Source organism: Oncorhynchus gorbuscha, linkage group LG04, assembly GCF_021184085.1.
Source record: "Oncorhynchus gorbuscha isolate QuinsamMale2020 ecotype Even-year linkage group LG04, OgorEven_v1.0, whole genome shotgun sequence".
NCBI lineage: Eukaryota > Metazoa > Chordata > Actinopteri > Salmoniformes > Salmonidae > Oncorhynchus > Oncorhynchus gorbuscha.
This window is the reverse complement of record NC_060176.1, coordinates 50,638,214-50,666,156: the sequence shown is the minus strand read 5'-3', so window position 1 is coordinate 50,666,156 and position 27,943 is coordinate 50,638,214. Positions and strand designations below refer to the sequence as shown.

At 44.6% G+C, this 27,943-nt stretch overlaps 1 protein-coding gene across 4 annotated transcripts; it reads left to right on the top strand.

Annotated features, from left to right (window-relative positions):
* On the top strand, positions 1 to 27,943 carry nsd3 (nuclear receptor binding SET domain protein 3). 4 transcript variants are annotated; one of them, XM_046347106.1, is made up of 24 exons: positions 1 to 379; positions 2,548 to 3,611; positions 3,932 to 4,091; positions 4,200 to 4,354; positions 4,667 to 5,290; positions 5,403 to 5,547; positions 5,667 to 5,767; positions 5,913 to 5,958; positions 6,093 to 6,223; positions 6,326 to 6,451; positions 7,694 to 7,820; positions 8,482 to 8,685; positions 8,837 to 9,016; positions 11,462 to 11,608; positions 13,601 to 13,757; positions 14,144 to 14,346; positions 14,478 to 14,590; positions 15,034 to 15,180; positions 15,254 to 15,376; positions 17,556 to 17,672; positions 19,049 to 19,190; positions 19,307 to 19,413; positions 26,909 to 27,113; positions 27,214 to 27,943. In XM_046347106.1, the coding sequence occupies exons 2-24, from the start codon at positions 2,592 to 2,594 to the stop codon at positions 27,492 to 27,494; spliced, it is 4,761 nt and encodes a 1,586-aa protein (XP_046203062.1). In that variant the 5' UTR covers positions 1 to 379; positions 2,548 to 2,591; the 3' UTR covers positions 27,495 to 27,943. The 4 variants fall into 4 exon arrangements, with proteins under 4 accessions (XP_046203062.1, XP_046203061.1, XP_046203063.1 ...); XM_046347105.1 differs by having other exon boundaries at positions 5,400 to 5,547; XM_046347107.1 differs by having other exon boundaries at positions 2 to 379; positions 5,400 to 5,547; positions 11,585 to 11,608.

The window sequence follows — 27,943 nt, the reverse complement described above, 5'->3', positions numbered from 1 at the left end:
CGATGTGCGCCTGGTTGTGTGACCCCCTGCCAATCGAGAGCGTGTGATTTGGCGCTGAGCGACATAGACAAGGCCCAAAGCAGGGTGATTTTGTTACAGCTAGAGGAAGAGGGAGCAAGCGAAATTAAAATACAGAAGGGGCGAGATTTATACATAATTCCCACCAAGGTTCCGCAAAATACTAGGCCCCCTTAGGTTCTACAGCCAATAGACAAGACTTGGTGACCGAGCAGTGGCTGTAAATTGGCCCTATTAAAGAATTGCGTTAGAAACGGGGAGGCCTACACTCTGTCCGAATATTTTTTTATTTGATCTCTTTTTGTAAATTGCTCAAAGCGCAGATATCTGGTGTATGTGTTTAGAATGGGACACGCTGAAGGTATTGGCATTTTTATTTTACTACATCTCGCGACTCAGCATTTCGTTCTACGTTCTCTCTCTTGTTGATAATCAGCTTGCTGTCATTATCTTAGCGGTACATTTAGTCCTGTAGATTTAGGGTATTGTTATATCCTCGTTTTTTTTCAAACGAATGATTGATGTGTATAATCACGGTATACAATTTTGTTTAAAGGTGCAATGGCAGCCATATTGGTAACAATGTATAGCTTCGTTTGCCATCGTGTTTCTAGTCGTCTGGATTGTATTGAAATTGCAACAAATCAATGTGTTAACATTGCGGACGTGTCAGAATACAAGCATATCATCTCGGCGTTCGATACGTGTTTTTATATTGACAAGGAACATTATATTTGATGTGCCAGTGTTCATGCAAGCTAGCCACGCTAGCTAACTTAACACATAGCATCAGAACGATGCACAGCACGGCTAATAATGATTCAGTTCAATCACTCAGTGAAACAATGTAACGATATTTCAGTCGTCTGTCTGTGCTTCGTTTTCCTCAATAAAATGACCCCAGTGGTACGGTGTCTCAATTCGTGTATGCAAAGCTGGACTGCGTGATCTACATTACTTTATATTCTCATCCAGCAGCTGTGATACACATTAATAAGTTGTTTTCCGGTATATCACCTTGTGAAAGGCATTAAAGGCTGCTTAATATGAATCAAATCAGGGTTTAGTCTACACCAAAAAGGACATCGATTCAAGGTTATTTTGTGCATATAACGAAGTTATGACACTTTCAATTTTCTATTTCAATATGACACTGTTCAATTTCGGAATCCATATATTCATGCATTATCACTGTACTTCTTTCTGTCTCAGCCAGGGCATGGTCATCTTGGTCCTTAGGCTACCCTGTCACACCTTTACACCCAGAGCAGTTTGACTTCTGGGTGAAATGCTTAGTGCTTGCCTATACTGTAATAGTACATTGCATTGATTGGTGATGGTTTAAGATCCAACAATAGGATTTCTTTAAAAGTGATTTGAAGGATTTTCCCTCTTTTGGCAGAGGCAAAAACAAATGCATTTATTAGGTCCACACAGTCTATTTCTACTGTGTGAACTGACCAGGGAAAAACTCTTTAAACTGTAGGCTGTCACTGTAGTGTACCCATATAGGCTATCATGAAATGATTTTTCCTGATCAGGTCACGGGGTCAGAATAACTACAACAGAGGTCTATTTTTGAATAACCACAACATTGCCCATTACCAAGCAATCCATTCCTTATGAGTCGTTCAGAGCTGATAATTGTCTGCTGTCTGAGTGATGAGTTGAACTCTTTGGCTGTGTTTACACAGGCAGCCTATAATTTGGATATTTTTCCACTAATTGGTCTTTTGACCAATCAGATCAGCTCCTTTGCCAATAATTGGGCAAAAGATCAGAATTGGGCTACTTGTGTAAACACAGCCATTGGCACACTTGAGGTTGTCTCTACACAACTGGCAGGGATCTATACCATTAGATAGACATTACACAGAGATACTGTGTCCCCAGAGATGTCCATGGCAGCCTAGCTCACTCAGTGTTTCCCAAAACTGTGGTCTCCCCGAGGGGTAGACAAGCTAGCTCAACAGGGGTTTTGAGACAAAAATCTGTAATGACAGATTTTGTAGGCCTGTATGTCTTTAAGACATGTTTTCTCATAGCTAGCGTGATGATCAACATTTTGGTCATCTGTACATGAACATTTATCAGTTGAGTATAAGCACACGTGAATGAGAGAAAAAAACATGGGCAACAGCGAAGCATTCAGCAGACCTTTTTTTAAAATTCAGTGCACACTGTGCAGGGACCACTTAGATCTTATTATGGGAAAGACTAGAGATTTCTAGTATGTAAAAACTGGAGATCAGTTTCATTATTTAATGTAGGAAGGGGATATAGCACAAGCTCTCCTCAGAACAGTCTGTCTTTCCTTACCAGTAGGATTAGATTAGAATAGACAGTATAGTTATCATACTGTATGTCACTTTATTTCTCTGACTGTGATGATTGATTAAATGTTCTTACCTTATCAAAAAAGAGAGATGCACAGTTGTAGATCTGATTATGTTGTCTTTCAGTCATCATCCTCTCCATTTCCCCTTAACATCATATCAACCCCTGTCCTATATCTTGGTCATCCTCCAGGTCCAGCCAGAGAAAAGGACAGTTAAGGATGCAGGAGCACAACAATGGATTTCTCCTTCTCTTTCATGCAAGGGATCATGGGAAATACAATTCAGCAACCCCCTCAGCTCATTGACTCAGCCAACATCCGACAGGAGGGCGCCTACGACACCGGCAGCGATGCAGGCGAGGACGGAGCCCCCTCCTATGACGCTGCTCTGGAGGCAGAGTTCTCCTACCCGCCCTCTGCCTCCGAAGACATGCCACCGGTCTCCAATGGTTACCCCCCTGGGCTGGGCCTGTACGAGCCCCAGGCCAAGTTCTCCATGTACCCCCAGTTCCCCAACGGCTCGGCCAATGGCTACGGGGCCATCCGGGGCTATGGCGAACACTGCCTCATGCCTGGGGAGGGAACGGTCCTGAGGGCCCCTGTCCTCCAGGAGAGATCCCCCTCCCCTATATCTCCTCCACCTTCACACCACCCCCACCTCCATCACCCTCACCACCACCATTCTCATCACTACCACCCTCAACTTCACCCACACAGCCCTCCACCCCTGCCCTCCCAACACCACCTCAACCCGCCACCTCACCGCATGTCCCATGTGCTTCCTCCTCCCCCGTTACTCCTGCCCTCCACCAGCCCTCCCCTGTCCCTGCTGGACAGCACCCCCACCTCTCACCCTTCTCACACCCCCTCTGCTTCCTCCATCGGGGTCCTGAAGAAAACCAGCTCTCCAGAGATCAAGCTAAAGATCATAAAGACGTACCAGAACGGGAGGGAGCTGTTTGAGTCTGCGTTGTGTGGAGATCTGCTGCAGGAGTCCCAGGCCAGCGAGGCCTCCCAGAGCCACCGCAGACACGAGAGGAAGAAGGAGAAGAGGAAAAAGACCGTCAGGGAGCAAGAAGAAGGGCAGGACCAGGAGCAGCTACAAGAGGGCACTGTAGGGCAGGCCAGGGACATCCAGACCCAGCTACAGCTCCAGACTCACACCCCGGCCCAGACCCAACCACAGGAGCTGCCTGTGGGGCAGACAGAGAAGCCACAGAAGACCCCCATCAAAGAAGAGCCCGAGACACCCAAGGTATGTGTTGGTTTGCTGCTAGTCTGTCGGTTAAGGTCATCCAGTTAAATTGAGTCACTGTTCAGTACTAAAAGAGTAACTGTTTCAACAGTTTCAGACTTCAGACATCTGATCAAACACATCTATATCATTGTGTTTACTTGATAGCTACTTACACAAATAGCTAGCTAGAACAAAGTGTTAATAAGATAAAAATTCATAAAAAATATGTATTATTGCTTACACCCATCTGATTCTTTTAGATCTACAGAAAGTGTCTTGGGGGTTGGGCATGACTCCTGTCACTAACTGAGTGTGTTTTTTCTCCCCCTGTACTGTAGGTCCAGAAGCAGTACCCTACAGTGATAACCGGTACAGGCTGCTGTAAGGACCACGAGGTGGGGGACCTGGTCTGGGCCAAGGTGGGCACCTACCCCTGGTGGCCCTGCATGGTCTCCTGTGACCCCCAGATGAACGTCCACACACGCATCAACACCCGGGGTAAAAAATAATTTGACTCATGTCTTCTTCCAGGTGTCCAGAACCTGTAAAGATAACTGGTTAAAAGCCTCTAACCGCCGTCTGTCTGTGTTCTTCCTGGCCCTCCAGGTCACAGGGAGTACCATGTGCAGTTCTTTGGCAGCGTGGCGGAGCGGGCCTGGGTCCATGAGAAGAGGGTGGTCATGTACCAGGGAGAGCACCAGTTTGATGAGCTGCAGGCTGAGACACTACGCAAGACTACCAACACCGCAGAGAGACACAAGGTAGAGACACAGCACTGCCTGGCCTGACAGTATACCCACCTCACACTCTTTGCACTGGTTTAATGGGCGAAGGGCTGCCCTGTTTCAAAGCTCACACCATGACTTTTCTCCAAACATGAGATTTATGTAGTTGTGTACATGGGATTGGGATTGTAGGTCATGTAATGGGTATGTATGGGATTAAGCTGGTGTAGTGATTATGTTTTGCTGTTTTCGGCTATATTGAAGAAAGGGCCTACTAAACTTAGTTGAGTGCGCTGACTTGATAAGAGTGTCTTCCAAATGTTAATAAAATGTGTGCGTTTGTGTCAGCTGATGAAGCCCTTCCCCCAGAGAGAGCGTGCTCAGTGGGAGGTGGGCGTCGGCCATGCGGAGGATGCCTTCCTGATGACTCAGCAGGAACGTATCGACAACTACACCTTCATCTACGTCGACCCTGACCCCAATGCTCCTCCCCCCATCAAGAAGACCCCCACCAGGGCGGCCGGTCGCACCCAACGTTCTTCTATCGCAACAAGTAAGAAAGAAGAAGTAGCAGTGACATCACCGGACCGGGCGGAGCCGTCCAGAAGACAGCCTCGTAGGCAGTGTAGTGTTCCTAATGCAGACGACCCAGCCGACCCCCAGACCTCAGAGAAAGACCAGAGCCGGGACCCTGGCCAGCCCAGCCCCCCAGCTCGGGAGGCCCTGTCTAAGGCAGGGGGAACCCAGGAGTCCCCTGCCCCTGTACGGGCCTGGAAGACAGCCGCTGCCAGGAAGTTGCTGCCTCTTTCCATTACCATGAAGAAACTAAATGTGGAGATCACCAAGTGTGACCACGTGTGGCCTCTTCTGCAGAGGAAAGCCCTGCCCTCACCACGGCGAGAAAGGGAGAGAGAGGCGGAGAGGGAGGAGGGAGAAGGCCGACAGGCTGACCTGGGATACTGCTCACCAGAGGTGGGTGCTCTCTATTGGTCTAGACACCCTAGTTGACAATGGTGGTGAATGTTGTTGTTGCTCTAAACTGAATTGAAACATTGTTTCTAAGTGGATTTTTTGTCTCCAGCAGGGCTGTGGAGTTAAACCAGAACCCAGTCCAGACGAGGAGGAGAAGAGGGATGAGGGAGAGGAGAAAGAGGACAGGGAGGAGAGAAGTGACCAGGAAGCAGCACAGCACACCCCCTGTCCTGGGTCTCAGCACAGCACCCCGCCAGGTATGTACGTGTGTATGCACGTTTTCTGGGTCTTCTGGTGATAACTGGTGAATATTCTGTTGGTGGGTATGTGTTCCCCACAGAGCAGAGGTGTTTAACCAGGTATCTCCTTCCGGTAGGTTCTCAAGAGCGCAAGCAGCAGCGCAGGTCAGTGAGGAGCAGATCAGAGTCAGAGAAAGGCTGTGAGCCCGTCCCCAAAAAGAAGACCAAAAAGGAGCAGGTACCAACCTGCTAATACCACTTACTGTTCCCCTCTGTAATGTTAACCAAACTGGTGGTTCTGTCACTCACTTCTCTAGAGGAGGATCACAATTTAACGGAGCAATCTGAAACATCCATCTCTTGCTTCCTCTCTCTCCCTGCAGGGTGAGATGGCTCCTGAGACCACTCTGAGAACAGGCTCACAGAAAGGTAGCGACTCCAGCTCTGTCCTATGACTCTCTCTTTCCCATCCTGCTCTAAGCATGTTAGCTTTGTTTAACGTGTTGGGTCATAAAAAGGGAAGCAGTGTGGAGGTGTGTGTTAACCTGTGGTGTGGTGTGTAGGAGCCAGTGAGATCTCAGATGCCTGTAAGCCTCTGAAGAAACGCAGCAGAGCCTCCACAGACGTAGAGATGGCCTCCTCTCAGTACAGAGACACATCCGACTCTGACTCTAGAGGCCTGAACGACCCGCAGGTAAACACAAACCCACCTCAGACCCTGACTTTAGAAGGCTAAATGACCGCAAGGTGCACACACACACACAAAGCCCACCCACTCATGCTCTCTCTTGTGTAGAGTCTGTTTGGGAAGAGTTTGGACAGTCCAGCGGCTGCAGATGCGGACGAGTCAGACAGCCAGTCAGTGGACTCCAGTCTTTCCAGACAAGGAAGCAGCACAGCCAAGATAGACACTGTCTGCCAGGTACACCACTGCAGGCCGCCTCTCCTAACCCCTCATCCTTTCTCCTCTTCCGTCTTGTCACCTCATTTTCTCTCTTCCCCTCTCTCTGCTCTCTGTGATCATTTTAGAAGAAAGCCGAAGAAATATACACTGAACTAATATTGAAATGCAACATGCAACTATTTCAAAGATTTTACTGAGTTACAGTTCATATAAGGAAATCAGTCATTTGAAATAAATAAATTAGGCCCTAAGGTAATCTATGGATTTCACATGACTAGGAATACAGATATGCATCTGTTGGTCACAGATACCTTTAAAAATAAAAAGGTGGGGAAGTGTATCAGAAAACCGGTCAGTATCTGGCGTGACCAGCATTTGCTTCATGCAGCGCAACTCATCTAGTTCTGATGGAGTTGATCAGGCTGTTGATTCTGGCCTGTGGAAGAACTGGGACATTTTCAGCTTCCTGGAATTGTGCACAGATCCTTGCGACATGGGGCCGTGCATTATCATACTGAAACATGGTGATGAGAGCGCATGAAAGGCACGACAATGGGCCTCATGATCTCATTAAGGTATCTCTGAATTCAAATTGCCACCGATAAGATGCAGTTGTGTGTGTTGTCTGTAGCTTGTGCCTGCCCATACCATAACCATGGGACACTCTGTTCACAACGTTGACATCAGCAAACCACTTTCCCACACAACGCCATACACGCTGTCTGCCATCTGCCCGATACAGTTCAAACCTGGATTCATTTGTGAAGAGCACATTTCTCCAGCGTGCCAGTGGCCATCGAAGGTGAGAATTTGCCCACTGAAACCGTTTACGACGCTGAACTGCAGTCAGGTCAAGACCCTGTTGAGGATGACAAGCATGCAGATGAGCTTCCCTGAGACGGTTTCTGACAGTTTGTGCAGAAATCCTTCAGTTGTGCAAACCCACAGTTTCATCAGCTGTCTGGGTGGCTGGTCTCAGACGTTCCCGCAGGTGAAGAAGCTGGATGTGGAGGTCCTGGACGGGCATGGTTACATGTAGTCTGCCGTTTTGAGGCCAGTAGGACATACCGCCAAATTCTCTGAAACAAAGTTGGAGGCGGCTTATGGTAGAGAAATTAACATGATGAATTCTCCAACACTTTACATATTGCATTCATAGTTTTGTTCAGGGTATGTTATACTCCACTCTTCCTCTGTATAGAACTGTAAGGTGTATGTATGGAGATGGTTGCGTGTTTCTATATCTTCCTCTATGTGTAGATCTGTGAGGTGTATGGAGAGGGTCTGGTGTCGTGTGAGGGAGACTGCTGTCGGCTGTTCCATCTGGAGTGTCTGGGTCTCGCCTCCGTACCTGAGGGCAAGTTTACCTGTCTGGAATGTAGAAACGGTGAGACATGGCATGATGTCGCAACACATACACGATGCATTTACATCCTAATCATTACTAGACCTACACTACCATTAGACAAGTTCTCTTTGATTGCTCCTTTCATCTTTACAGTATCATGTTGGCTGAAATGGTTGAAAGGATTATTTAAGTTATTCCAGGGCACGTCCTTCAACTTTGTGAATTCTGATGAAGCTATGGGTGTGAACAGAGAAGACGGCTTAAGCCCTGATTATGTAAATTACCCTACAGACAAATCTGTGTGATTTCAACCCGGCAGACATGAGAGATTTCTCTGATGGAGGAATGAAGAGTAGACTGGCATTTGCCTTTTTCTCACCCCTCTGTACGCACACACACTCTCTCTGTCTGCCCCCTCCCGCTTTCTCGGTCTGCCCCCTCCCACGTTCTCGCTCTGCCCCCTCCCGCTTTCTCGCTCTGCCCCCTCCCGCTTTCTCGCTCTGCCCCCTCCCGCTTTCTCGCTCTGCCCCCTCCCGCTTTCTCGCTCTGCCCCCTCCCGCTTTCTCGCTCTGCCCCCTCTGGCTCTCTCGCTCTGCCCTCTCTCTCTCTCTCTCTCTCTCGCTCTGCCCTCTCTCTCTCTCTCTCGCTCTCTCTCTCTCTCTCTCTCTCTCTCTCTCTCTCTCTCTCTCGCACACTCTAGGCTCTCACTTGTGTTTCAGCTGTAAGGCAGGGGGAGGGGAGGTGTTGCGCTGCTCAGTGGTTGGCTGCGGGAGGTATTATCATGACGACTGCGTGCGTAAACTCCCTGGCACCGTGGGGAGTGGTACGGGCGGGGGGTTCCGCTGCCCCCAGCATACCTGCGCCACCTGCTGTCTGGAGAGAGACCTGCACCAAGCCACCCAAGGTAGGGAGTCAGAACACCGGTCCAGATGAAGGAGAGGAGATGAGGAGAGGAACGGAATCCACTTCAGGTTTTTGACATGGTCCCTCACATACTGCAGGTGTTAGTCTCTCTTTGTCTAACACTCATCTCTCCTTCCTCTCCCCATCCCCAGGGCGTATGATGCGTTGTCTGCGCTGCCCTGTTGCGTACCATACAGGGGACAGCTGCGTGGCAGCGGGTAGCATGGTCCTCACCCACCACATCATGATCTGCAGCAGCCATGGCATTGCCAAGAGGAACGGCCTCCTCTCCTCACCCGTCAATGTGAACTGGTGTTTCCTCTGTGCCCGAGGTAAGCTCTATCTCCCACCTTAGACCTCCTGTAGGGACCCACCCTGACTCACTCACCTTCTGTGTCCCAAATAGCACCCTATTCCCTATATAGTGCACTACTTTTGACCAGGGTGCCTGAGCCACTGTCTCCCGAAGGGGAGCTTCCAGCTTCAGCCCCGTGGCTTCAAAATGTTTGACTGGAGGACAGAAGGAGAATCAGTAGAGAGGGATGTGGCTTTGTCCTGCCCCTGAGACATCTGGACACAGTGTTTGAGTGAATAGAGCCCTAGCTCCAACTCCTTCTGCTTAGGTGTAAGGGTTAGCCAGAACCCCCCCCCCCCCCTCGCTCTCTGAATCTGAACCCCTCTAATCCAGTCTTCTCTAATCATTCAAACTTTGTTTATCCCCCTAGTGGTAATTGATTTGTGTGGAGGCTTAGCTGAGGAGACTACTGGTGCTGGCTGATCTTTCTCAACTCAGTGCTCCTCAGTAGTCCTCAAAACCACAGTCTCCTATCCCAGGGAAAGGTGGCTGTTAGCCCTGGGCTAAGTGTAGCGTGAACGTGGCTATGCAAAGAACTAGATGTCTAACTTTGTCTAGTTGAGATGGAGATTCATTCCACCTGCATGATAGTTACGATGCATTCTCCTGTTTGTAAATGTATTTGTGACATTTGACCATTATTGTTGTCTCTGTTGTACCTGATGTGGCAGTGCCTTTAGAAAGTATTCATACCCCTTGACTTATTCCACGTTGTGTTACAGCCTGAATTTAAAATGGATTAACAATTTTTTTAAATCTCAACCCATCGACACACAATACCCCATAATGACAAAGTAAAAACATGTTTTCAGACATGTTTGCAAATGTACTGAAAATTAAATACAGAAATATCTCATTTACATAAGTATTCACACCCCTTCAAGCTTTGTCAAGTTGGTTGTTGATCATTGCTAGACAGCCATTTTCAAGTCTTGCCATAGATTTTTAAGTAGATTTAAGTCAAAACTAACTAGGCCACTCAGGAACATTCAATGTCATCTTGGTAAGCAACTCCAGAGTATATTTGGCCTTGTGTTTTAGGTTATTGTCCTGCTGAAAGATGAATTTGTTTCCCAGTGTCTGTTGGAAAGTAGACTAAACTAGGGTTTCCTCTCGGATGTTGCCTGTGCTTAGCTTTATTCCATGTATTTTTATCCTAAAAAACTCTGTAGTCCTTGCCAATGACAAGCAGACCCATATCATGATGCAGCCACCATCACGCTTGAAAATATTGAGTGGTACTCTGTGATGTGTTGTTGGATTTTCCCCAAACATAACGCTTTGTATTCAGGAGAAGTTTATTTCTTTGCTTATTTATTTTTCTTCAGTTTTATGTAAGTGCAAACAGGATGCAGGTTTTGGAATATTTGTTTTCTTTACAGGCTTCCTTATTTTCCCTCTGTCATTTAATTTAGTATTGTGGAGTAACTACTAATTTGTTGATCCATCCTCCAGTTTTCTCCTTTCACAGACATCAAACTCTGTAACTGTTTTAAAGTCACCATTGGCCTCATGGTGAAATCCCTGAGTGGTTTCCTTCCTCTCCGACAACTGAGTTAGGAAGGACAGCTGTGTCTTTGTAGTGCCGGGGTATATTTTGAAACACCATGCAAAGTGTAATTAATAACTTCATCATGCTCAAAGGGATATTCAATGTCAGATTTCTTTTATCTACCAATAGGTGCCCTTCTTTGAGAAGCACTGGAAAACGTCACTGTTCTTTGTGGTAGAATCTGTGTTTGAAATGAATTGCTTGACTGAGGATCCTTACAGATAATTGTATGTGTTGGGTACAGAGATCAAGTAGTCACTAAAAGAGTTGTGTTAAACACTATTATTGCACACAGAGTGAGTTAATGCAACCTATTCTGTGACTTGTTGAGAAAATGTTTACTCCTGAACTTATTTAGGCTAGCAATAACAAAGGGGTTGAATACTTAATGACTTAAGACATTTTTGTAAACATTTCTGAAAACATTATTCTACTTTGATATTATGGGGTATTGTGTTAAGCCAGTGACACACAATTTCAACTTCATCCATTTTAATTTCAGGCTGTAATACAACAAATGTGGAAAAGGTTGAGGGTTTCTGAAGACACTTTAGATGTACTGATCTGTGCTTTTACAGAGCACTCCTCTTACAAGAAATACACCTGTTTTGGATGATTAGACTTTTCTAACTGATTTGATTGCAGAGTACATCGTATGTGTAGAAATATTTTGGTCTCCATGGTTACTAAAAGCAGTTGATTCTTATAACCGGAGTGTTCTGTTGGACGACTCTTTAGTTTACTTTTACTCCTCTGTTTCTCTCTCGTTTATGTGTTCTAACAGTGTATGTGTTCTTTTTCTCCTGTGGAATCATGGGTACTGTAGTCTGATTACGGCTCACCCAGTCTCTTCCTGTGTGTCTTGTGTAGGACTGTTAGTGCAGGACCTTACTGACACCATATTAAGTTCATATGCCTATAAGTCCCACTACCTTCTGACTGAGTCAAATCGTGCTGAGTTGAAATTACCTATGATTCCCTCTTCTTCGTCAGCTACCAAAAAGAATATTGGGAAAGGTAACAGAACTGTTTTACTCTCTCTCTCCCTTTTCCCCACTGGTGCGTGTGTATGTGTTTGAATGTGTCTATACTCCCCACAGTTGATTTGAAGTTCCTCCTTATTGCTTTGTTCTGCCTCTAGCGTGTCAACATACAATCTGCTGCCATTAACGCTACAGCAGGGCTTAAAATAAACTTTCAGGGACCCTAACATGCACTGGTTCAGCCGGGAACCACACCGACAAAGTGTTAACGGCATTAAAAGTGAGCAAAGCTCATCTCTGAAGCTGTGGAATGTGACTCTCCTCTCCAATACAAACACAAAAGGGGATTTGTATAAGCGGACCTCAGCACACTGTAACATAACACAACATTTGGTTTAGTCATCAGAATTGTGAAAGAGGGATGAAAAGAGCAATGACCTGTCTCCCGGGGTTATTTTACGCCCTGTCTGTATGGGGGGGGGGGGGTCTTGTTGCTGCTGGAGGAACACAGCTTCTCTGCTTCAGCACTTTGAGCTTGTCCGTAATCTGAAAAACGAAGAGTTACTTTTTCTAACTGCTCACTTCTGTTTTTGAATGAAAATAATTGTCCCTCGCTTCTCTGCTGCTCTCACTGTACTGCGATCAGCCTTTACCGCGATCGGATGTTTGTGGCGGTCCTGACTTTCTGTGTTAAGGAGTTAATTGTTCCTAGAAATATTGATTCTGCGTTGAAATGCAGTTCATTCAAATAGGTTATTGTTCATGACCAGTATAATATTGCTCACAAGATTATCAATTTGATCAATAAGTCAAAACTGTCAATGTTTGAATAAGATGCTGACACTCGTCCTTCTAGTTGACATGCAATGGGAATTATTACTCATCAATGATGTTATTCATTTGACATTTAAAACACTTCCACAAACACATGTTTAAGTGAGATTCCATGAAGACTGTCTGGGGTATGTATAGTGTTGCAGAGAAATGGCACCACCCCCCTTTACAAGAAGGAGTGCATGTCAGCTTTGTGCCGTTCCTCTTATATTTTGGTAATTCTTTTTTTTATTTTATATTTTTTTACTTCATATTTATTTGCTGATTTGTATTATCATCGGTGCTATTGCATGTGTGGTGATTGTACAAGGGGCCTGGTACTCTAAACCTGCCTGTCAGACATTCCATTACACCATTGTTGACTGACTGCTAAGGAAAAAGCAGAGGACAGCAGTAATATGAAGACTACTCTCTTTTATCAAAATGGTTTCCACAACAGCATAGGTTTCAATAGATAAAGCAAACGTTATTATGCTGTGGGAGTTACAAGTTATTCCACCTCTGTGAATCCTTTGGAAAAGGGCAACTTCAGGCCCATTTGATGGTCCAGTTCAATATACATATCTATCCTTAGACATACACTCATAAGATCCTTTCATATGTTTGGTATAAGCAATGTCACAATGGCTCTTCCAACTCTCTGGAAGACAATATTACTTACTAGGCCCAAATAATTTCTGTTGTATTGACAAGATGGTCGAGTGACCGCTCTAACAATGGAAAGACATGTCCTCAAAGATGGAAGGCAGTCAGGAGGAGGTGAGATCAGGTGGGACCATTCTAGCTGATGAGGGCAGATACGCGAGTGAAGAAAAGGCACAACTCCAATAGTCTTTTTTTGTGTGTTTTTTTTGCCGAAATGCCACGTGTCCACTTATATCAGTGCATTCCTAGCGACCTAACCATTACGAAACTTGATCAAATAAGCCTCATGTAGAAAATGAGCAATTATATATTTTGTTGATCAAATTTGACACTCATTGGCCTCCATACAGTAAACCCTCTTGCTTCGCTTCTTCCTCTCTGCTTGGGCATAGCATTACTCACAGTGTATAGTGAAGGGGTTGAATGACTGGCATGCCTAAGGATAAGGTTTAGAGTGTGGTGGCCCCTTTTGTCCAGGTGTGGAAGTATGTTCTCTAACCCTGTGCTGCTCTTTTCTCTATATACACACACACCCACCCCCGTGCAGGAGAGAAGCTGCTGTGCTGTGCGTTGTGCCCGGCGTCGTTCCACCCAGAGTGTTTGGAGATGGCGATGCCAGAGGGGGCGTGGTCCTGCAGGGAGTGCAGATCAGGAAGGAAACCCCACTACAAACAGATCGTCTGGGTCAAACTGGGAAACTACCGGTGAGTTGATGGACACCCAAAAGCTGTTGGATAGGTTCTGGCTAATGGTATAGTAAACATATGTAAAATGACAATGGTAGTTGCACACTCTAAATATTCTCCCATTAATTGAATGGATAAACACCAATGGTGTTTAACCTTTATATTACTGAGAGCATATTTAATGTGAAGCTACAGGCGAGGAACAACACAACTCAGGAATATGTGGAAACAACATTATTGTTGCCAGATGCAGAAAACGGGATGAGAGTGGCACGTTACTGTACACTACGAAGGGTTCATGTATTTCAGAAACTTGTTTTGGAATCAGAGGTTTGGCTTTAGCTGTATCTTATGGACTGATCGGCGCTCTTTCTTTCCTCACGTCTCCTGTCTGTCCCCATCAGGTGGTGGCCAGCGGAGATCTGTAACCCTCGCCTGGTGCCTCCCAACATTCAGACGCTCCGCCACGACATCGGAGCCTTCCCAGTCTTCTTCTTTGGTTCCCATGACTACTACTGGATCAACCAGGGCCGTGTGTTTCCCTACGTGGAGAACGACAAGACCCCTGTCACGGGCCAAATCAACATCAACAAGACGTTCAAGAAAGGTGAGGCCACCTTGGGCTCTATTCTGTGCTCTGGGCTCTGTTGGTTCTTGAGGGATATGCTAGTGCCTGATCCCTGAGTATTTGTGAGACAGGCAGAAGGTCATTTCATCCCTTCTGTGTGTGTGTGTCAGCTCTGGAGGAGGCTGCCCGTAGGTTCCAGGAGCTCAAGGCACAGAGGGAGAGCAGGGAGGCCCTAGAGCAGGAACGCAACTCACGCAAACCACCGCCTTACAAGTTCATCAAGGTAATGCATCCAGTCATACTGTATACAGCCCTACCCTGCAAACACATACCTTCCCTACAAATCTTCTGGGACTGTGAAGAGACACGCGTGCACACACAGGAAGGGACACACGCATATACACACACATGATAACATACGCACTATACACACACGTATACATGTATTTTGTGTTGTGGAGTAATGACCTGAGGTCTGTTGTGAAGTGCATTGTGTTTTTAGAATTGTATATAACTGCCTTAATTTAGCTGGACTCCAGGAAGAGTAGCTGCTACATTGGCAGCAGCTACTGGGAATCCATAATAAATACAAAGTCTTGCTTTGCCAAGCAAACTGAGAATTGTCTCTTTTAGCTGAATGAGACCTTTAGATCTCATATGGGACCTTGTATGTTAGTCTGAGTCTTGGTGTGTCCTCGTGACACATTGTTGTCATGTCTCTTTCAGTCCAACAAGCCGGTGGGGAAGGTGCAGGTGCACATAGCCGACCTGTCTGAAGTCCCACGATGCAACTGTAAGCCCACGGACGAACACCCCTGCAGCCTGGACTCCCAGTGTCTCAACCGCATGCTGCAGTACGAGTGTCACCCGCAGGTTGGTGTGCGTGTGTGCGTGTGTGTGTGCGTGCGTGCGCGGAGGTTAAATCGGCCCTGTTCTCCTGTCCTAGGTGTGTCCGACAGGTGATAGCTGTGAGAACCAATGCTTCTCTAAACGTCTGTACTCCGAGACAGAGGTCATCAAAACAGAGGGTTGTGGCTGGGGCCTCAAGACCAACCAGGCCCTCAGGAAGGTAAGTGAGGGGCGCTGGGGTGGACGTAGTATGGGGCCCAGCTCTATTTCTTTCCTTAGCCCCTAATCTTTAGGTGTTAATGATATTAGCAACACTGTGAAGGCTCCACCTAGCCTTTCATATTGTTTGTACCTATCCAGACCTTTCGTATAGGAACAGGGTGAGGGCTGGAGACCAAAATGGAAGCGAGCCTGTGTTGTGTATAGATTAGAGATTATTGTTAATAACCACCGCTCAAGAGGACTGTGAGCTCTCGTCCTTCGAGGCTGATGTGAGGAAGACATTCAAGCGTGCTAACCCTCGCAAGGCTGCCGGCCCAGACGGCATCCCAAGCCGTGTCTTCAGAGCATGTGCAGACCAGCTGGCTGGAGTGTTTATGGACATATTCAATCTCTCCGTATCACAGACAGTTGTCCCCACTTGCTTCAAGATATCCGCCATTGTTCCTGTACCTAAGAAAGCGAAGGTAACCGAACTAAATGACCATCGCCCCGTAGCACTCACTTCTGTCTTCATGAAGTGCTTTGAGATGCTAGTTAAGGAACATATCACCTACACCTTTCCTGACACCCTAGACACACTACAATTTGTATACAGCAGATCCATTAATGATGCAATCGCCATCGCACTGCACTATCCCATCTGGACAAGAGGAATCTCTATGTAATAATGCTGTTCATCAACTACAGCTCAGCCTTCGACACCATAGGGCCCTGGGTCTGAACCCCGCCCTGTGCAACTGGGTCCTGGACTTCCTGATGGACCGACCCCAGGTGGTGAAGATAGGCAACAACACCTCCTCCATGCTGATCCTTAACACAGTAGCCCTCCTGTACTGCCTGTTCACACATGACTGCGTGACTGCTCACGTTTTCAACTCAAATCATCAAGTTTTTTCAGATGACACGACCGTGGTAGGCCTGATTACCAACAACGACGACACAGCCTACTGGGATTAGGTGAGGCCCTGGCGGAGAGGTGCCAGGAAAGTAACCTCTACTGCAAAGTCAACAAAACCAAGTAGCTAATCGTGGACTTCAAGGAAACAAAAGCGAGATCATGCCACCATCCACATCAAGGGGCCGCAGTGGAGATCTTCTAGTTCCTTGGCATGCACATCACTGACAACCTGAAACTGTCCATCCACACAGACATTGTGGTGAAGGCGGCGCAGCGGCGCCTCTTGAAACTCAGGAGGATGAAGAAATTTGGCTTGGCCCGTAAAACCCTCACACACTTCTACAGATGCAGCATTGAGGATGTTCTTGATGATCTTCTTGGCCTTCCTGTGACACCGGGTGGTATCGATGTCCTGGAGGGCAGGGAGTGTGCCTCTGGTGATGTGTTGGACTGACAGGACGTCCTCAATGCTGCAACACCCCCCTGGTATGGCAATTGCACCATCTGCAACTGGAGGGCTCTCCAGAGGGCGCTGTGGTCAGTCCAACACATCACCAGAGACACACTCCCTGCCCTCCAGGACATCGATACCACCCGGTGTCACAGGAAGGCCAAAAAGATAATCAAGGACATCAGCCACCCGAGCCATGGCCTGTTCACCCTGCCACCATCTAGAAGGCAGAGGTGGTACATGTGCATCATTTCTGGGACAAAAAGACTGAAAAACAGCTTCTATCTCCAGGCCATCAGACTGTTAAATAGACACCGCTGACCGGCCTCTGTCCAGTACCCTGCCCAGAACTTAGTCACTGTTAGTAGCCAGCTACCACCCGGTACTCTACCGTGCACCTCAGAGACTACTGCCCTATGTACATAGTCATTCAACACTGGTCGCTTTAATAATGTTCACATACTGTTTTACACACTTCATATGTGTACACTGTACACATAGTCTTTCATCCAGTCTCTCATCCTGTATAACTACAACTGTACACTCATTTTCTATTCATAAACTGTCCATGTCTATACACTCCATCATATATATTTATATTCCGGACTCTGACATTTCTCATTCTGATATTTCTTCATTCCTTTCTTTTTATTTTCGGGATATGTGTGTATTGTTTTGTATTGTTAGGTATAACTGCTTTGTTGGTGCTTCGCTGCACCGGCTATAACATCTGCATAATAACATCTGTATAATATGTGTTTTTTTTATATATACCACGGGTATGCTTTGTTGTAAGTAATATATCTTATTTCTGTGTCTCTTCCGCAGGGAGATTTTGTGACAGAGTACGTGGGAGAGGTGATAGATTCAGAAGAGTGCCAGCAGCGAATCAAACACGCTCATGAGAACCGTGTGACTGACTTCTACATGCTCACCCTGACCAAGGTAATGACGTACAGGCTGTGTCCTAACAGCCTGGAATGGCCTCCTTTACTTGACCTCTCCACCTCATGACCAGAAATACACACAGTGCATTCTGAATGTATTCAGCCCCCTTTGTTAAATTGCAGCCTTATTCTAAAATGGTTTCAATTAAAACAATTCCTCATCAATCTACACACTACCCCATAGTGACAAAGTGAAAACTGTTTTTTAGAAATGTTTGCAAATGTATTCAAAATAAAAACAGAAATACCTTATTTACATAAGTATTCAAACCCTTTGCTATGACTCTAAATTGAGCTCAGGTGCATCCTGTTCCATTGATCATCTTTGAGATGTTTCTACAACTTGATTGGAGTCCACCTGTGGTAAATTAAATTGATTGTACATTATTTGGAAAGGCACAAACCTGTCTATAAGATCCCACAGTTGACAGTGCATGTCAGAGCAAAAACCAAGCCATGAGGTCGAAGGAATTGCTCCAAGAACAGGATTGTGTTGAGGCACAGATCTGGGGTAGGATACCAAAACATTTCTACATTGAAGGTCCCCAAGAACACAGTGGCCACCATCATTCTTAAAAAGAACCACCAAGATTCTTTCTAGAGCTAGCAGCCTGGCTAAACTGAACAATCGGGGGAGAAGGACCTTGGTTGGTGAGGTGACCAAGAACCCGATGGTCACTCTGACAGAGCTCCAGAGTTTCTCTGTGGAGATGGGAGAACCTTCCAGAAAGTCAATCTTATTTTCTGCAGCACTCCACCAAAAAGGCACCTAAAGGAATCTCCTGGCCAATACCATCCCTATGGTGAAGCATGGGGATGTCAGCATCATGCTGTGGGAATGTTTTTCAGCAAAAGGGACTGGAAGACTAGTCAGGATCGAGGGAAAGATGAGTGGAGCAAAGTACAGTGATGAAAACCTCCTCCAGTGTGCTCAGGACCTCAGACTGCGGCAAAGGTTCGCCTTCCAACAGTACAACAGCCCTAAGAGAGGATCTGCAGAGAAGAATGGGAGAAACTCCACAAATACAAGTATGCCAAGCTTGTAGCATCATACCCAAGAAGACTCAAGACTGTAATCGCTGCCAAAGGTGCTTCAACAAAGTCCTGAGTAGAGGGTCTGAATACTTATGTAAATTATATATTTTTATTTTTGCAAAAATGTATAACCTGTTTTTGATTTGTCATTATGGGTTATCATGTGTAGATTGATGAGGGGGAAAAACTATTTAATCAATTTTAGAATAAGGCTGTAAAGTAACAATTTGGAGAAAGTCAAGGGGTCTGAATACTTTCCGAATGCACCATAGTATGTGTATGAATCACTCTCTTTTCAGTAGTGTTCGTATATTTTGTGTGTGTGTGTGTTTTCCTCAGGACCGGGTGATAGACGCGGGGCCCAAAGGGAACTCCTCTCGCTTCATTAACCACAGTTGCAGCCCCAACTGTGAGACGCAGAAATGGACTGTCAATGGAGATGTACGGATAGGGCTCTTCACCTTGTGTGACATAGAGGCTGGTGAGGAGATCGACAAGCACATGTTCTGTAATTTTGTGGATTGATCTCTCTGATCAATCTCATCTCTCCTGCAGACACAGAGCTGACATTTAACTAAAATTGTGTGTGTTCTGCAGGCACTGAGTTGACGTTTAACTATAACCTGGACTTGGTGGGGAATAGAAGGTCGTCGTGTCACTGTGGAGCTGAGAACTGCTCTGGCTTCCTGGGGGTGCGGCCTACGGTACGGGACACACCCACATTCTCTCTCTCCTTATTATGACTGCGTCATGTAGGAATCAAGTAACATGTTTCTGGTGTCCCACCTTAGCAGAACCCTTCTGTCCATGGTTTGTCTTCAATGTTGTATAGAACTATAGACGCTGGCCTAACAAGGCTTGTAACTCTTCTCTCTCTATTTTAACAAGGTAAATTGTCAGAATGTCTCTTCTCAGAAGGTCATATAAACCATATTGCTAATAATAAACTATGACAATGGATTTAGGGCAGTTGTTCCTACACCTACAGTATCCTATTTGACTGTTTAGGCTTAGATATCTGTAAAACAACAAAAAACATCTCAATTCATCAAGTCTGCTAACTGAACTGTAACATTTGTACTTGTTCTGTTTCACTTTATTATTTTTCTAATACCTCAAGTCCTAAAAAAATATGCAGCTTAAGAGACTCCATGTGTAAGGCTGCCACTAATGATAGTGCAGGATGGGGGAGCCAGAGATGGAGAGTCTGGGGGCAGAGACGTGTGTGGGGGGGGGGGGGGGTTGTTCGATGGGTGAGTTTCCCTGTGGGCCCTGCTTTTTGTTACACACCCATGGGCTTATCAACTGTAAAGCTAACAATTATACAATTAATTTAACATTCCTGTCTGAAAAACAGTGGCAACACTAGCTATTCTCTCTCTGAATTTGAAAGGCCTAAATGGTCCTATCAAACGTTCCAGCTGTCTTGATATCAGTAATGCTCCGAGAAACACAGCTGCTCCGTAAGGATGCACAACTATTTGTACAAACTGTGCCTTTTCATCAGCCCCAAACAAAATATGTAATCATAATGATAGATAAGAAATTCAACCATCATATTTTTATTTGATTTATTTAACCAGGTAAGTCCCAACTGTCTGGAATGGTTCCGATATTAAACTATTTTCCAAAATGTTGTCGTCCCATCTCAAGACTTACTTACCCAAATTGGTCCACACAGACCAAAGTGGGTTTGTTAAAAACGTTTATCCTCCGTTGACTATTTACATATCTTATAGCTCAGACACACGGGTAGGATTGTCAAACGTTTGCCTGCCGACAGTTCTTAGCATTTCTGAACAGTGTCAGAAATGTCAGTCAATCTCTTTTGTGTTCACACAGCAAAGACCTTGGAAGTCATCAGCCACTCAGCCTTGTTAAATTAATCAAACCAGAAGGTGGCAGTAGCGTTGTTTGGCCTTGCATATCTGTGTGTGTTGCTTATAGTCTGATTCCAAGCCATCTGCGCTAATGTTGCTATTTTGTAGAAATCCCTTCTTGATACTAGCCAGATGGCCACAGCTAGATGACTACCTAGCAAGATGATGAAGAAACAATTTAATTCACTCCCATACTAATCCCATAGTGCCAGCCCCCATAGTGCCAGCCCCCAGTGCCAGCCCCCATAGCCAAATATTTAGCTCGCTAACGTTAACATTTGTACTCGGTCTCGGACAGTGAGGACTTGTCATTTCTTCCGAGACCAGCGGAGTAAAAAAACAAATTATCAGCTTCCATTCAGTCGGCGCATAAAAACTCTAAGCCATGCCAAATATTATTGAATCATTATTTCATTAGCTTAACAGTCTTCAAATCTATTATAGACATGTTTGCGCAGTGGTGAACCTATAGGCATTCAGTGTGTGACAGGTTTGTGATTCTGCAAGGACTGCAACCGTAATACTAGGGCTGTGGCGGTAACAACATTTCGTCAGCCAGTGATTGTCAAGCAAATAACTGTTGGTCTCGCGGTAATTCACCATTATTTAACATAAACACATGAAGCATCTCCTGGCTTCCACATACAGCCTACAAGCCATTGATCCAGACCTTTTGAAACATCTACATTTTTAAAAGTATAAAAAATCCATGTAATATAGCCTACACCATCACAATAAATCCACTATTTATTTTAGTCAGGTCTAAAGAAACATGATATGAAGAAAATGTAGTCTATTTCAGGAGAACATAATAGAATACTTTTTTAAAAAGTTGTCTTTATGTTAGGTGCTGATCTGGCTATGCCATATGGCTGTTTGGATAAGCGAGTTCATTTAGCAGACAAGATTTGTTTAGAATTCCGTGGCATTATTTTATAGTATGAAGAATACAAAGCTGAATAAAATATAAATATTTTCTCCAAACTATTTGAGAGAGTGCGCACATGCGGCTATTCTGTGTTCAGCATTAACAGAGAAATAGGTACCCTAGGTACTCCTATATGCTTAATTTAGAGTTATTAATGTAACTTTAGTTCTACAAACGTTGGGCGATATATTTTGATTTTCAATACATTGTAAGACTGCATGATGTGGTTCTAATGATGGTTTGAAAAAAGTTGCTTGAAAGGCATGAGCTCTGCTTTGTTTTTTTTGTGCAGGCTGTACACACGTCATCAGTCTCTCATTCACAATATGACAAGCACTTGATAATACCTTGGATTTCACAGTAATGCACCCTAAAAAAATCCATGATTTTTGCGGCCAGTGGCCGTTGTGCCCTTGGCCCAGAGTGTTGCATGCTCTAAAGCAGCTCTCACTCACATGGCTCTCCATCACGTGATCGGGTCTTTCTCACAGGCTACAAGTGAAGACACACATCGTGGACGCAACTGCGCGCATCCTTATCCAATTCTGAGGTGCATTTTGAAGATATTGGAAGAACTGTCCACATTTACTTTTTGTCAGCCAACAAAAGATGAGTAGGCCTAACGAACAGCAAAAGCACCAACCTATGTCAATCTACTCATAGTACAAACGTTGACCTATTCTGTGCGAGAAATAAATATACCAAACATAGTCTGGGAGAGTTGTGGAATGTGAGATCCCAAATTAATTCAACCACTAGAATTTAAAAAAAACGTTCTTACTCAATGTGGCTGATGCAACAGATAAGAATGTTTAGCTTAAAATGTTGATAAACTAGGCTATTTCTGCACAGTTATAAGCACAGCAATGCGCACACGGCAGTAGACTATAATTGCTCATGGGAAAACACCGTTATTAAAAGTGACCGCAAATGTGATTATGCATGTAATGCTTTTATTATAAAGGTGCATTTTGTTGATGAAAATTATCTTCCCCAAACTTGAAATTCACACTCTGCTTATTTATGTCAGTTAGGCTCTACACCTCTTGTAAAGCGGATTAATGTGCTTAATTTTAAGAAGTTATTTGGCCACTTTAGTTGTGATCCTGGGCGGCAGGTAGCCTAGTGGTTAGAGCGTTGGACTAGTAACCGAAAGGTTGCAAGATCAAATTCCGAGCTGACAAGGTACATTTCTGTCGTTCTGCCCCTGAACAAGGCAGTTGACCAACTGTACATAGTTCGTCATTGACAATAAGAATTTGTTCTTAACTGACTTGCCAAGTTAAATAAAGGTAATTATTAATTTTTTTATTATGATTTGGGGGAAAAAGGCATTTCTTGCCTTACGCTGGGCTTCATTCACAAGTGTTAATATATCATTCACAGGTGGTAGTCTAATATTGTCACCCATCAGACTATTCTTGATTTAATCATGTCTTTACATATACTAAATAATATGTGTGTGAAATTAGTTTTGATTTCAAATGGACCATTATCATACCCCTGTCTCGATACAAAATACATGTCATCTATGCACTTAAATAGCGAATGGAGGACACTTTCCCCGTGGTTTATTTTGATGCCAGACAGGTAGGCTATACTCCTGTTGTAAATATAAGCAACGTGCTTAATATTAGGAAAGTTGAGAAATAAATATAATAGGCCTAGTCTATAGAAAGCTGATCAAATCCTCCTCTTTTTAATAGAGCCTATTAATCTGTTTTCTCACACAATTGCATAGTTAGCACGTTTGGTAGGCTACTAATGATCAGCAGCAGCATCAGAGCTAACAGAAGCCTACTTATCATGACTAAAGGTCATGGACTAAAGGAATTTGACTGCCGTCATGACTCGTGACCGCCTGTGTGGTGGTAACACGGTCACTGCAACAGCCCTAGGTAATACCAGCGCACACATGTAGGAGAGTAAAACACAGATGGCCAGTGGTATTGTGGAGGCTATATGCAGGAATAAACCGTATAAGCACTTTTTTCAGTGGGCATTGCGTATACTCACTTCTTGATCCCTACTGATGCGTATCAAAGTAGTGCAGTGGAGGTATACGACTTATCAATTATGTAGTACAATAGGGAAATCATGCACAGAGTAGCCTACACAATCACAAAGGCTGCACACATCCTAGTTTCAGCAGAATATCATCTGCAGGCAGCAAGAGTGTGCAGCTCTCAGCTGGTTTTGGCATGGAGCAGCTCACAGAATAATGACAAAGGTAGCCGGTAGGGTAGGAAAGACGTTTCAACTTATATCTACCAGTAAATGCTAACTAAGGCAACAATGGGTATGCAAACCAGGTATTGAACAAGTTTAGTCCAAAGTGTTGGTTAATAGGCTATTTGTGATGCGCAATTGTCATCGTGCTCAGTTTGCTTTCGGGGCATAGACACGGATGGGCCTGGGTGGACTGAGGGCAACCCACTGGGAAACCAGGTCCTGACAGGCCCACCCAATCAAATTGATGTGATTGATGTGAAAAAATTGTGATTTTTGAGAGTGAAAATCAATAGGAAAACTTCTTTTTTTTAAACAGGATTTTTCACTGGGTGCCTTTCCTTTGCTGAGCGGGCCATTTGGAAACTTTTGAACAACATTTTTGTACACCCACTTCTCCAGGCCACACCACACCACTGCATAGGGCTGATGAAAAGACAGCAGTCACACACAGCATAATGTTAAAGGATAAGCAGTCCATAAACTCTGACATAATAAGCCAGTATGTCCCAATCATAAGAATACAAAAAAACAACCATTAACCATTTCCCAATCAAAATGTAGAAATATTACTTTCTTGCAAAAAAGATTTCACCGTTAGCACACAAAGTAACATGTGACCTAAGGTTGAAAGTGGAACTGACAACATTTTAACTACTTTGTCTGCTTGTTTCATATCTGCAATCATAATATCAGTCAAAAATACCAGTAAATGCTACAATGCCAACTTTATAAGAGCTTTTAAAAATAGATTATATTTGACTCAACATTCCATAGATGACAGAATAGATGGATGCCGTTTTAATGACTCAATATTCTGGACATAAACTAAGTAACTAAGGCTAGAAATGTCAATACAATAAAACTAGCAAGGGCAATGATCACAAGTCAGTCATAACGTGGCTAATAGGCTAGCGTATCTATTTATGTAGCAAACCAATAACATGGAGCCTAACGTTAGCTAAATAACTAGGAAGCTGCGAGGAGGATGTCATATCTTGTCATTGGAGGAGTAGGTGAGTGACTGACTTTTCCCCCTCAAATAGTTTTTCTGTGTCTATAGCTAGAGATGTCATTTGGTTAGTTAGCAAGAACTTGAACGACTGTTATCCAGTTAGCATATCTCTTGCGTTCGCAAATTCACTCAGGCTATCTACTCCGATTTCAGAACACCGGATTTAATTTACTAACATGCAACATCTGCTGAATATGGTTTCAATAAACATAGGCAAAAAAAGTTATGGCCAAGAATGCTCTAGATAACATGTAAACAGCCTAACCAGCTCTGCTACGGCAAGTAAAATCATCAATGAGGTGTTCTCTCATTTGTGTCTGGAAGTAGCTAGCTAGCTAACTTTAGCCAGTTAGCTTAGGTGCTTGGTTAGGACAAGCATGCATTGGCAGGCAAGCTGCAGAAAGACGAGGAGGCTACCATTCCCCTTCGTTTCAGTGCAATTTTGACGGCCAACTAGATATAAAAGTTTATCGTATTTTCCTTAACTTTTATGTCATCTTGCTCTGGCAAGCATTAGTTGTTGACCATGTTATTTATGTGCATAACTGAGGGAGAGAACCTACCCTTTTTCATGGTTGCTTGATCCATAGGACTGTAAAGTTCAGAAATGTAAGAGGACTCCTGTGATTGGTGGAGTGCTGGATAGATGGTGGTCCTTATGGAAGGTTCTCCCATCTCCACAGAGGAACTCTGGAGCTCTGTTAGAGTGACCATAAGGTTCTTGATCACCTCCCTGACCAAGGCCCTTCTCTCCTGATTGCTCAGTTTGGCTGGGCAGCCAGCTCTAGGAAGTGTCTTGGTGTTTCCAAACTTCTTCCATTTAATAATGATGGAGGCCACTGTGTTCTGGGGACCTTCAAATACTGGAGTTTGCTAAATATTTTCATAAATAATCTGATAAAACACACAGGTGAAAAATCAAGGTGACTTACAAAGATGAGGAGGAGCAAGAGAGGGAGTGCGGTAATGTAGTGTCCACAACTAAATAGTCATTGTGGTATCTGAAAAGACCGGTATCCCAAAAGCATGATGGTGTACTTACTATGTGCACAAGCTAACAGAAAGGAATGAGGTGGGTATCTAGCTAAGTGTGTCATTATAGTAAAGTATTTATAAACATAAAATCTGATCTCTTAAAAGTTCAGCTAATCTCCGTTCTATTAACTATACAATAGGCCATCATTGATTTTTTAAAATGGTATATTACCTCTTTCAAGGAGCTTTCCATTCCTTTAGGCCTACCTACAGAAAAATACAAAAACTATTACGCATCCCTGCCCAGCCTGGCATGAGTGGCCCGAAGTGTGTTTAGCATCCCCAGTGGCTCTTCAAGTGAGGAGAGGATATTCTCCACTGCTGGTCTGTTCTCCAGTCACCATCGCATGACCCTGAAGCCACAGACTCTTGACAAACTCATGTTTCTAAAAAATGAATTCAAAGGCACTGTAGACTGAGCCTAATAAGACATTTTTCCTTTCATTTGTATTTAGTTCTAAGTAAGTTACATCCTATATGTGCAGTTTTAATGATTTAATACAACATTTTGTTTAAATGCTGAGCTCTTAATGTCCCTATTTAGTGTTTATGTTGTTTACTACGACATGTAGCCTATTTGAAATGATGAGCGCTTCTTACATTCACATTTTCCTGTTCATTCAAATCAAATGGTTTGGTTTCCATAGGCTACTTCAAAACCAAATGGTAGGTCCAGGTAGTCACAAAAAATAGATGGTGTTGGTTAAATGGGGATTTTAATGAATGGAGCTCATTTGGAGCTGCAATGTTTTCGTGCTTTAAGTGAGGAGAGGTTTTTAGCGGAGCGGTTGGAAAGGATGTTGAGCGCCGGAAAGCACCACTCCATGAGTGATAAGCAGGATTGGGATGAGAGACTCACTTTTAGTTTATTTTCCTTTACATACTAAATGTATGAGTTTTACTCTGCAATATGATCATAATGATCACTGCTTTGTATTTATGTACCTTAAAAAAGATGGTGAATACAAACAAAATATGAAATTATATTAATTTCTACATTGTACCTTTTTAACCCCATGCCCCCATTATAACAAAACAAATCATAATAGTCACACAATAAAAACTTATCATCTGAGCCGATTGTTTTATGACATTGTTTTTCTGTCTGACAGAGTGCAGTGGTGATGGAGAAGGAGGAGAAGGCGAGGAACGCTAAGCTGAAGCCCAAGAAGCGTAAGCTGCGACCCGAAGGGAGACGCACACATGAGTACTTCTGTTTCTGCTGCGGAGAGGGAGGGGAGCTGGTCATATGTGACAAGAAGGACTGTCCTAAAGCTTATCACCTGCTGTGTCTCAACCTCACCAAACCCCCATATGGTACGCTGTGGGGGTGTGTGGGGGTGGGTGTGTGTGGGGTGTGTGTGTGTCTATACGTTAATAATCTTCTCTCTGTGTGTGTGTGTGTGTGTGTGTGTAGGTCGTTGGGAGTGCCCATGGCATGATTGCAGTGTGTGTGGTGTCCCAGCCTCATCCCTCTGTGACTTCTGCCCTCGCTCCTTCTGCCGGCAACATGAGGGGGGAGTTCTCACCCCCTCTACCCTGGAGGGTCGCCCCTGCTGCTCCAATCACAACCCCCTCAGCCCCCTGGGCTCCAACGCCAACCTCCCACATACTCACACACACCACCCTGGTACGGTCAGTATCAAAGAAGAGCCAGAGGACCCCGAGGAGGAGCCCAGCCAGCAGAACCGAGAGTAAAGCTGTCTCAAATCACACCCTTTTCCCTAAAATAGTGCACTAGAAATGGAGCACTATACCTATGGGGAATAGGGTGTGATTAGAGATGTGCCATAAAGTGAAAGAGACCAGAACTGCAGCCAACAGTTACACCTGATATTCCCATGGGCTGGAATGACTGACAGACCGAAGGACTGACAGGCGCAGACTTGGTGTGAGTAGTCAGTGGTTCTATGTCAGAGAGCGGAGCAGAGCTCCTCTATCTAAGGATATTGGGAGTGGAGGAGAGGGCAAGGGGAGATGGAGAGGTGTGCCGCACATCACCCCAAATAATCAGTGTTTGTTTCACCACTTCAGTGTGATTCTGTCATTTCTACAAGTATGGATTCTCAGTGTTATGTCATTGGTTACCGGCACTTTGAAGAACTCCGTGAGGGGGATGGAGAGGGGGTTTAAACCTTTTTCCAACA

What these genes read in the sequence shown, in the direction of transcription:
- nsd3 (XM_046347105.1), top strand. Translation starts at nt 2,592, where the DNA reads ATGGATTTCTCCTTCTCTTTCATGCAAGGGATCATGGGAAATACAATT. An exon ending in GTGTTTCCTCTGTGCCCGAG is followed by an intron (nt 9,017 to 11,461) that starts GTAAGCTCTATC and finishes TGTCTTGTGTAG; the next exon opens with GACTGTTAGTGCAGGACCTT. An exon ending in ACATGCTCACCCTGACCAAG is followed by an intron (nt 17,673 to 19,048) that starts GTAATGACGTAC and finishes TGTTTTCCTCAG; the next exon opens with GACCGGGTGATAGACGCGGG.